This window comes from Chlorocebus sabaeus, chromosome 28 (genome assembly GCF_047675955.1).
Source record: "Chlorocebus sabaeus isolate Y175 chromosome 28, mChlSab1.0.hap1, whole genome shotgun sequence".
Taxonomy (NCBI): domain Eukaryota; kingdom Metazoa; phylum Chordata; class Mammalia; order Primates; family Cercopithecidae; genus Chlorocebus; species Chlorocebus sabaeus.
Window position 1 is genome coordinate 12,337,227 of NC_132931.1, and position 10,535 is coordinate 12,347,761.

The 10,535-nt window shown below is 46.2% G+C and overlaps 1 protein-coding gene across 23 annotated transcripts in view; it reads left to right on the forward strand.

Annotated features, from left to right (window-relative positions):
• ZCWPW1 (zinc finger CW-type and PWWP domain containing 1) overlaps nucleotides 1-10,126 on the forward strand; it is a 28,466-nt gene extending 18,340 nt beyond the window's left edge. For 9 of the 23 annotated variants that reach the window (XM_037990388.2, XM_037990387.2, XM_073012753.1 and 6 more), the window contains 10 exons: nucleotides 767-883; nucleotides 1,617-1,740; nucleotides 2,972-3,047; nucleotides 3,446-3,550; nucleotides 5,164-5,244; nucleotides 6,418-6,484; nucleotides 7,185-7,291; nucleotides 8,417-8,477; nucleotides 8,973-9,107; nucleotides 9,660-10,126. In XM_037990388.2, the coding sequence (XP_037846316.2) occupies nucleotides 767-883; nucleotides 1,617-1,740; nucleotides 2,972-3,047; nucleotides 3,446-3,550; nucleotides 5,164-5,244; nucleotides 6,418-6,484; nucleotides 7,185-7,291; nucleotides 8,417-8,477; nucleotides 8,973-9,107; nucleotides 9,660-9,982 (1,196 nt within the window). In that variant the 3' untranslated portion in view covers nucleotides 9,983-10,126. Of the gene's footprint in view, nucleotides 1-766; nucleotides 884-1,616; nucleotides 1,741-2,971; nucleotides 3,048-3,445; nucleotides 3,551-5,163; nucleotides 5,245-6,417; nucleotides 6,485-6,587; nucleotides 6,696-7,184; nucleotides 7,292-8,416; nucleotides 8,478-8,972; nucleotides 9,108-9,659 lie in introns of those variants that run through there. The other 14 variants (XM_037990396.2, XM_037990399.2, XM_037990403.2 and 11 more) reach the window with 4 other exon arrangements.
• The last annotated feature ends 409 nt before the right edge of the window (nucleotides 10,127-10,535 follow it).

Sequence of the window (10,535 nt, forward strand, 5' to 3'; positions counted from 1 at the left end):
AAAAGGAGATAGAAGTTCAGATTGGAGGTTGAGGATATGTGGACTTTTGTTGCTCAAGTCAGTGGAGTTTCCAAGACCACAATGGAAGAGTTTCGGTGGGAGAAGGGAGAGGCTGAGAGACATGAGTCAGCTTAGGAGAGGTAGGGGTCTGGAAGGTAATGGATAAAAGGAAGACTTGGCATTTGAGCAGGGCCCAAAGTTAATAGTTGATGGAGAAGTGATAGGCTTAGACCTCTGTCTTTTGGAGAAGAGTGAACTCCAACGCTGTTGGTCCTAAAGTTTGCAACTTGGTGATTTGGTGACAGGTAAATCAGTTGGGATTTGGATAAGAACTCTGGATGTTGTGCACAAAAGAGATGCAGGTTGGTCCTTCAAAAGATCTTTTCAGTAGTGTCATGCCAGCAGAGAACAAGGCACTATCTGGAAAGATGTCAGGCAGCCTTTTAATTTGAGAACTGTCAATACAAGAAACATTCCTTTCAGCCTTGGGGTGGGGAGATATGGTAGCCTAGTACAGGAAAAAGATCAAGGCATGATACTTGAGTTCTAAGTTCAGCTCTATCACCAAGTTAGCTGATCCTCAGCAAGCCATTTACCTCTTTGAGCCTTGGTTTCCCACTTACAAGTCAGGGATCCGGCTGGTTGATCTCTCATGTCTCTCTGGCTATGTGATTCTGGGAGTTGGGAGGGTTATCCTGATTTTAGTTGGATTAAAGAAGGAAGAGCATATTTTTAAGTCTCTTATTTCATTTTTTTCCTCTCACAGGTCAGTGTCTGGTCTGGGTCCAGTGTTCCTTCCCAAACTGTGGGAAATGGAGGCGGCTGTGTGGGAACATTGACCCCTCAGTTCTCCCAGATAATTGGTCCTGTGATCAGAACACAGGTAGAAAAGACTGGAAATGTTTTTATTCACGTTTTATTGTTCCTCCCTTTCTTTCTCTGCACTTATCCTTTAGATTAAATACTACGTAAATATAGTTAGCACTCAATGGGTCCTTGTAGTGCTTGGGAGAGAGGAAGGATCTGCCTTTCATATGGAGATGAATCTGGGCAGAAAAGGCTGGATGAAGATGCTCTGCAAAGTGATATTGTGGGGAGGGGCCTGGAATCTAAATGTATGAGCACTGGTCTGCCCCTGTCAATCCTGATTAGAATATTGGTATTGGGTTTGTGGATAGGGAGGGATATAGGATATATGAGGAAAAACAGATGAGAGAGATCTGGTGCGCTTAGAATTCTAGGATGTTTGAAACTAGTTGGAAGAGATGATGATGATCTAGTCCAGCCCAATGATTTTACAGATGAGAAAACAGAGTCTCAGAGAAATTATTCTTATGATGCTCCATAGACAGGAGCACAATCAGACATGCGGGGGTGCAAGCAGGAGTGTGGAATCTCTTTCTATAGTATGAGGAGGCAGCATTCCTACTTCCCCTGGTTCCAGCTGCATTTCCTCCATGGGTCTTTATTGTTCTTCCTCCATGCTGATCTCCCAGGTGCCCTTTTGGTCCCACCTGCTGCATATACCAATTTCCTTCTTGTCCTCTCCCCAACCCTCATTCACCTCTTTCTCTTTATGAGTCTCTTCCTGTCCCTTCATTCCTTCTCTCTTTCAGCAGATATGCAGTATAATCGCTGTGATATTCCTGAGGAGACCTGGAAAGGGCTTGAAAGTGATGTGGCCTATGCCTCCTACATCCCAGGATCCATCATCTGGGCCAAGCAATACGGTTACCCCTGGTAGGGCACCATGACACAGTCAGAGCATCCTTCACAAACTTGGGAGAGGTAGATTCAAGCAGGGATGGAAGCAAATGGAAAACATCTGTACTTGAAATGGTTCTGGCCTTAGAAAGAGCAGGGGGTGAGAGAAAAGATAAAGTACCATGCCTGAAGGCTTTGAAAGAGCATGTTTTCTGGAGGTTTCAGCGTGGAGGTGATAGCTCCCTGGAAAAAAGGGTCTGATAGTGCTACCCCAGCTGGTAGAAAGAAGAGGGTGGATCTGAGGCATTTAAAAATATTGAGATTGGCCAGGCGCAGTGGCTCACGCCTGTAATCCCAGCACTTTGGGAGGCCAAGGCGGGCAGATCACCTGAGCACACAAGTTTGAGACCAGCCTGGCCAACATGGTGAAATCCTGTCCCTACTAAAAAATAGAAAAATTAACCAGATGTGGTGGCGCACGCCTGTAGTCCCAGCTACTCAGGACACTGAGGCAGAAGAATCACTTGAACCTGGGAGGCAGAGGTTGCAGTGAGCCAAGATTGCACCACTGCACTCCAGCCTGGGTGACAGTGAGTCCTCATCTTAAAAATAAATAAAAATATTGAGATTGAGAGATACAAAGTAAAGGGAACAAGGAAAAGTGGAATAGTTTCTTCTTTGGAGATGTCCCTAGTCAAAGATTTTGTTTTTAGGATTATGGGATGGCTCAGAAGGATAAGACCTTCACTAGGTGTATTCTGAACTCCTGTGTGCATTGATGGAAGTCACTTCCTCATCTGAGTCATTGAGTAGTGACCACTAGAGGGGGCTAATGGCAGAGGAATCTATTTTTTAGATCCTTTTTTTGCAAAGCGTACTGCTGACTGAGCGCAGTGACTCGCACTTGTAATCCCAGGACTTTGGAAGGTTAAGGTGGGAGGATTGCTTGAGCCCAGGAGTTTGAGATCAGTCCTGGCTATATAGTGAGACCCCATCTCTGCAAAAAATAAACAGCTGGGTGTGGTGGCATTTGCCTGTAGTCCCAGCTACTCAGGAGGCTGAGGTGGGAGGATCACTTGTGCCCGGGAGATTGAAGCTGCAGTGAGCCATGGTTGTAACACTGCACTCTAGCCTGGGCGACAGAGTGAAACCTTGTCTCAGAAAAAAAAATCATACTGCTCTTTTCTGTGCATGTACATTGATGAGGTTGTGTTCTGTTCATCTAACCCCTTCTCTTCTGTACCCTGCACCCAACTATCTTCTCCAGGTGGCCAGGCATGATAGAATCTGATCCTGACTTAGGAGAATATTTTCTTTTTACTTCCCATCTTGATTCCCTGCCGGTGAGTTTCCTGGTTCAGGGTAAGAAGGAGCTCAGGCCAAAGTAATGAACAAATCCATCCTCACAGATGTACAGATAAGAGACATGGACATAACCAGCAGACACAAGTGAAAACAGATACTTAACTAGGAGGACAAACACAGAGATAAGTGCTCACACATATAATAGAAACAAACTTGTATCTAATTAAATATTTATCCACTGTCAGGGCATTAGTGGTTTTGATAAATATGCTTTGGCTAGGATTCCTGAGGTTAGAGTGGAAGAACAATTGGAACGAGGATAGGGTAGATGAGTCAGGCTTCAAGGGGGCATGTGAGGCCCAGCACCTCCTTCTGGCTAGAGGAGAAAAGCAGGGAGCAGGACAGGAGTCCATAACAGGACCATCTTTTATTTCAGTCTAAGTACCACGTGACATTTTTTGGAGAAACAGTTTCTCGTGCATGGATCCCAGTCAATATGCTGAAGAACTTCCAGGAGCTGTCCCTGGAGCTATCAGGCATGGTGAGCACATCTTGGGGTTCTGTTGTGATATAGAGGAAATGAAATCCTCCTTTTATTAAACCTGATTTTCTCCCAGGCTAAGCCATGTCGGGAGAAAGTTCTGTGTCTGACCAGGTGTGCCAAGGGTGAGGTAATTCATGAAGGACTCTTCTTGCTCCCAGGACTGCAGCAGGGCAATTATTTTTTTCAGTCCCCTTCCCTGCCTGCAGATGGGGGGCCATTCTGAGGATGAGGTTTTTCTACAGTTTAGCCAAAGCAGGTGTGGCAGAAATGAAGGCACAAATTAACTCAGGATTTCTCAGTCTCAGCACTGTTGGCATTGGCATTTTGGGGGAGATAATTTTTGGTTGTAGAGGGCTGTCCTGTGTATCATGGGATGTTTAGCAGCATCCCTAGGCTCCAGCGGCATCTAACCAGCAGCAGCTCCTACCTCCACCCTCTGCCCCCTGCCTGTGGTTGTGACAACCAAAAAATTATCTCTAGCCATTGCCAGCTGCCTTCTGGAGGGCATAGTCTACCCGGTTGAGAACCATTGGATTAGCACAATCACATTTCTTCCCTGTAGTCACTTTGGGTTTGACCAGCCTTGCAAATGAGCAGAGGCTTAGTGGCTCAGGGGCTTTAGAAAATCAAGCAATGAGTATTAAACAGCTGGATCTAAAGAAACTTGTCAGAAGTTTCAAAGTGAAATCACCTGGTCTCCTATAATCCTCTTTTCAAATTTCCATGGGATTCACTTTGGAGAGGACACCAAAATGTTGGTTGAAAATATTGCTAGGGCCAGGTGTGGTGGCCCACACCTGTAATCCCAGCACTTTGGGAGGCCGAGGTGGGCAGATCGTCTGAGCTCAGGAGTTTGAGACCACCCGGACAACATGGTGAAACCCTGTCTCTACTAAAATACAAAAAATTTGCTGGGCATGGTGCTGTGTGCCTGTAGTCCCAGCAGGAGGCTGAGGCAGAAGAATTGCTTGAACCAGGGAGGTGGAGGATGCAGTGAGCTGAGATCACACCACTGCACTCCAGCCTGGGTGACAAAGTGAGACTCTGCCTCCAAATATATACATATATATAGTTAGGAATTGGTGAGATGTTTATTAGACGGATGGGGGGTGTTATGTCTGATCCCAAAATATTAAGAGTAGGAGTATCGTATCAATACTAGGAACTGGAAATAAATGTTGTAGTTGAAGAGAATGTCAGATGGGTAGCAGTATGCTGGGGTCACTTTGCTAATATTTATTAGTGACTCAATTTTTTTTTTTTTTTTGAGATGGAGTCTTGCTCTGTACCCCAAGCTGGAGTGCAGTGGCGTGATCTCAGCTCACTGCAACCTCTGCCCCCCGGGTTCAAGCAGTTCTCTGCCTCAGCCTCCTGAGGAGCTGGGATTGTAGGCAACCTCCACCATGCCCAGCTAGCAGCTAAGTTTTGTATTTTTAGTAGAGATGGGGTTTCACCATCTTGGCCAGGCTGGTCTTGAAATCCTGACCTCGTGATCTACCCAACTCAGCCTCCCAAAGTGCTGGGATTACAGGTGTGAACCATTGCACCTGGCCATTACTCTAATCTTTAAGTCAATATTTATCATTGGCTCTAATCTTCTTCCATTTCAGAAAAAGCGCAGAAATGACTGCAGCCAGAAACTGGAGGTGGCCCTGATGATGGCTCAAGAAGCAGAACAGATCAGCATTCAGGTGGGAGGGTGTTCAGACCACACCCATTCTTTTCCCTGCTCTTGGACAAGTGGTATTGTTTCTCAGTCCAGACAAAGATGGCTTGTGCTAGGGGCCCATCTTACCTCCATATTTCACTTCAAGTTTCAGATATAAGTGCCCTAACCTCTCTTTTCTGTGGAGTCAGTTTTTATGCTCAAATTCTGTTGGTGGGGGTGGGATGGAGAGTAAAAAACAGTGAAAATTTCACCTCCCAATTTCCCTGATTTTTTAAATTAGAAACAAACTGGAAATAGAGATTATAATTAGTTAATCTCCATAAAAGGTCAGATAAGCCTAATGTGTAATTTCACGTGGAAATGGTATGGAAAATGAGGGCTGAGCGGGGGGCTCACGCCTGTAATCCTAGCACTTTGGGAGGCCAAATCAGGTGTATCCATTGAGTCCAGGAGTTCAAGGCCAGCCTGGGCAACACAGCAAAACCCCATCTCTACAAAAAATACAAAAATTAGCCAGGCATAGTGGCGCATGCCTGCAGTCCCACATACTTGGGAGGCTGAGGCAGGAGGATCATTTGAGCCTGGGATGGCGAGGTTGCAGTGAGTAAAGATTGTACCACTGCACTCCAGCCTGGGTGACAGAGCAAGACCCTGTCTCAATAATAATAATAATAATAATAATTTTGTCAAGCCTGTAATCCCAGCACTTTGGGAGGCCGAGACGGGCAGATCACGAGGTCAAGAGATTGAGACCGGCCGGGCGCGGTGGCTCAAGCCTGTAATCCCAGCACTTTGGGAGGCCGAGACGGGCGGATCACGAGGTCAGGAGATCGAGACCATCCTGGCGAACACGGTGAAACCCTGTCTCTACTAAAAAAATACAAAAAACTAGCCGGGCGAGGTGGCGGGCGCCTGTAGTCCCAGCTACTCGGGAGGCTGAGGCAGGAGAATGGCGTAAACCCGGGAAGCGGAGCTTGCAGAGAGCTGAGATCCAGCTACTGCACTCCAGCCTGGGTGACAGAGCGAGACTCTGTCTCAAAAATAATAATAATAATAATAATAATTATTATTATTATTATTATTTTGGTATGGAAAATGAATCTGAATTTCATCATAACTAAATTCCAGAAGACAGAAGGCAAAAGCTGCCCCTGAGAAGGTAGTGGATGATGCTTTTGTTTCTTGGTTCCCTTAGGAACGGGTTAACTTATTTGGTTTCTGGAGCCGATTCAATGGATCTAACAGTAATGGGGAAAGAAAAGGTAGGATAAATGGAGGCTGAGGACTGGAGAGGGATGGGAGGGATTCTTTCATGAGGGCAGCAGCCCATGTTTTTCTTTATTTTATATTCTCTGTCATCAATAGGAGACTCTTGGCCGGGTGCGGTGGCTCAAGCCTGTAATCCCAGCACTTTGGGAGGCCGAGACGGGCGGATCACGAGGTCAGGAGATCAAGACCATCCTGGCTAACACGGTGAAACCCCATCTCTACTAAAAAATGCAAAAAACTAGTCGGGCAAGGTGGCGGGCGCCTGTAGTCCCAGCTACTCGGGAGGCTGAGGCAGGAGAATGGCGTAAACCTGGGAAGCGGAGCTTGCAGTGAGCTGAGATCTGGCCACTGCACTCCAGCCTGGGTGACAGAGTGAGACTCCGTCTCAAAAAAAAAAAAACAAACAAACAAACAAACAAAATAGACTCTTGTGAATGTCATTGACCCAGTATCCAGGATGGATGGGAAGATGAGAGAGGAATGGAAGAAACAGGATGGGGAGGGAGGGTGTATTGAATAGTGATGGACTTTGAAAAGGTTGGAAATGTGATAATCTGGGATCACATTTTGTGGAGAAAATACCACTTGCACACAAAAGATACAGTTAGAAGACAGATTATCTGTGATCAGCTTCATTAACTCACTATTTTATGGTATGAATAATTTAGCCTTTCTTTCCTTTTCCTGTTCTAGACTTACAGCTCTCTGGTTTGAACAGCCCAGGATCCTGCTTGGAGAAAAAGGAGGAGGAAGAGTTGGAAAAGGAGGAAGAGTTGGAAAAGGAGGAAGTAGAGAAAACAGTAAGATTAGCTTTAATTTCAGTTTTTATTTTTATAGAGATGGAGTTTTGCCAGGTTGCCCAGGCTGATCTCAAACTCCTGGGCTTAAGTGGTCCTCCCACCTCAGCCTTCCAAAGTGCTGGGATTACAGGCATGAGCCACCACACTTGACCAAGATTAGCTTTAAAAATTGTTTAGATGGTTGGGCACGATGGCTCACTCCTGTAATCCCAGCACTTTGGGAGGCCAAGATAGGCAGATCACGAGGTCAGGAGATCGAGACCATCCTGGCTAACACGGTGAAACCCCATCTACTGAAAATACAAAAAATTAGCCAGGCGTGGTGGTGGGCACCTGTAGTCCCAGCTACTCGGGAGGCTGAGGCAGGAGAATCGCTTGAACCCGGGAGGTGGAGCTTGCAGTGAGCCGAGACCACGCCACTGCACTCCAGCCTGGGCAACAGAGCCAGACTCCCTCTCAAAAAAAAAAAAAAAGAAAAATTGTTTAGACAAGGATCTTGGGGGTTTCCTTTTCCTTTTAGGAGCTTCCTGTAACGATCTCATTAGCATGGACTTATATTTACTAAGGAGCCATCCTGCCCCTGCCTTGAGGGAGCCCCAGTTGTCGGATATTTGGGGGTTTCTAGGTCTCTTCTTTCCTCTTTATTCTCTAATTTTCCACATCTCTAGGAACTTCTTTCTTGAGTATAATTTCAGTTCCTACTGTATTTATTTGACTTTTCGGGGAGCAATTCAGAGAATAGCAGTTGTTTCTTTCTACTTCTTTCTCCCCTACGTGGACCTGGAGGATTTTCATTCACTTGTTTTCTTAGCATCTGTTTTCCAGGTATAGGAAATATATATTTTCACTTTTTCTTCTAATTTTTTATTTAGCAATTTTTATCATACTCGTGGCCTAGCTTTATTTCCTTTTATGCCTAAAGCCTTGCATTGATGAATACCAACAGACTGGGAAAGTGACTACACATTTTTCTCTGTGTTGCCATAAATTTAAACAATATCAGGCTCACAGAAGCTACTTTGATTCCCCAAAGCCCACCTGTCATTCTATAGCATCCTTCTCTATTAAAAACAGCTAGGGGCCTTAATTTATCTTTTTTTTTTAAACTTTCTCTCCTATCCTCAGGACCCAACTTTGCCCATTTGTAAGCAAGTCAAAATACAGACCCAAAAAACCAAGCCAAGAGGTAAGCAGGCCAGCTGGAAATGGGGCACATCCCACAGTTAAGGCAGGGAAGTGGTAGAGAGGGAGTCTGCAGGTAGGTGGACCTCACTGCCCATCTCAGTGCCAGGACCTGAGAAAACAGGCAACACTCACCCATAGTGTCAGTGGGGAGCTGGAGCCCCCTTGCTTCTCTGTACTGAATTATAAAATCTGAGATGAAAGACAGAAGGTTTTACGTTCTTAGCCAAGAAGGATGGCTTCCTGGAGAAGGTAGACTCTGAGGAGAACTGTAAAGAGAAGAAGATCCAGGGGGTAAAAGAAAAAAAGAGAGAACTGGTGGAAAAAGATGTTGAAAAAGAGCCAGAGGCCACTAGGAGAACTCACTAGATTGAGACTGAGCAGAAGATGTGGGGCAGGGCAGAGACTCAATGTGCAGTGTCCATCTGCCCTTGCTGAGTTGTCATTTAGAGAGAAATAAGCACATTTCCCTCATGACTGGGACTTGGGGGTGGTGCAGGCACAGCAGATGGCCGAGGCAGGATGCTGCAGAGGAAGATAATGAAGAGATCTCTGGGCAGGAAATCCACAGCTCCTCCTGCACTCAGAATGGGAAGGAAAGAAGGCCAAGGGAATTCAGATTCTGACCAGCCAGGTAAGGCTCAAGACCTCGGAAAAACTAAGGGGAATGAGGTGCCTGTCGGCATCTCCCCTCCCTGAATCATTTCTTAACCATTTTACAGCTTTTCATTACTTTACCGAATGAATGAAAATTAGAATGAAAGCGCATGTCGGACTGCACCCAGCACACACTATAGAAACAGAATGATTCCTGATTTGATTTAGCCCAGGGGCAGGAGAGTGGTAGAAGAGAAGTAACACTTACTCAGTATTGCCAAGGTCTGGCTAAAGAGATACTTTCATGCCTGCTCCTTTAAATTTTTTTCAATAACTCTCTCACTGGGTATTCCCATTTTAGATATCAGAAAACTGAGGCTCAAAGGATTTAAAAATTGCTCAAGGCTGATGACTAGCATAGGGCGGACGGCTTAACTCTCTTTCTGATCCCAAAGTCCATATTCTTTGTATTGAGAAAGGTCATCTTTTCCAGAGATTTTTTGGAAATAGAGATTTAGGAGTTTGACTTATAAATGGTAAGGACAGGTTGACCTAATAGGACTCTCGGCTTTGTCACCTTCTCATTTAGGCCCTAAGAAAAAATTTAAAGCTCCCCAGAGCAAGGCCTTGGCAGCCAGATTTTCAGAGGGAGAAGAAGTTAGAACAGTGCCAAAGGACCTGGGCCTATCAGCATGTAAGGGGGCCTGCCCCTCAGCTGCAAAAGAAGAGCCAAGACTCCGGGAACCCCTGACCCAGGAGGCTGGACGTGTTCCCCTTGAGGATGAAGCCTCCAGTGATCTGGACCTGGAGCAACTCATGGAAGATGTTGGGAGAGAGCTGGGGCAGAGCGGGGAGCTGCAGCACAGTGACAGTGATGGCGAGGACTTCCCTGTGGCGCTGTTTGGGAAGTAGCTGGTGCTCCTGCACTCCCTTCTTTTCTCTCTTCTCTGGGGCGCAGGAGGGAGAAGTGGCTAAGTGCTGGGGCTGTTCATTGGCTACGAGGTTCAAGTGTGTGTTGTGCTGTTTCTTTGTTAATAAAGCAGGTTGCAGGTCGACTGGCTTGGCTGGTCTCTAACTGCCCCCTGTTGGCTGCTCGCCCTCCTTGGTGTCACCGTGGTGTCACTGCTTCTGGTGGGAGCCTGCACAGTGCAGGCATCTGGGGAAGGCAGTGAGACCTGAGTCCTGAGAGGACATTGAGAAGGGCAGATCTGGATTCAGATTCAGGCTCAGCTCCTCACTAGCTACCTCCATGGCCTGGGGAAAAGCATGTTCACCATCCTGGTTCTGCTCTTCATCTTCCAGCAAGTGCATCCTCTACCTTATAGGGTTGTGAATGATGTCAAATGAGGTGATGCTCTCATTGTCACCATAGGGAAGACTGATCAGATTTGAGGGCAGGCTTTGGGTTTGGGCTGGCTACCAAGGTTTGGGGACTCATGTTCCCTGGCCCAAGGAAGTCACTAAG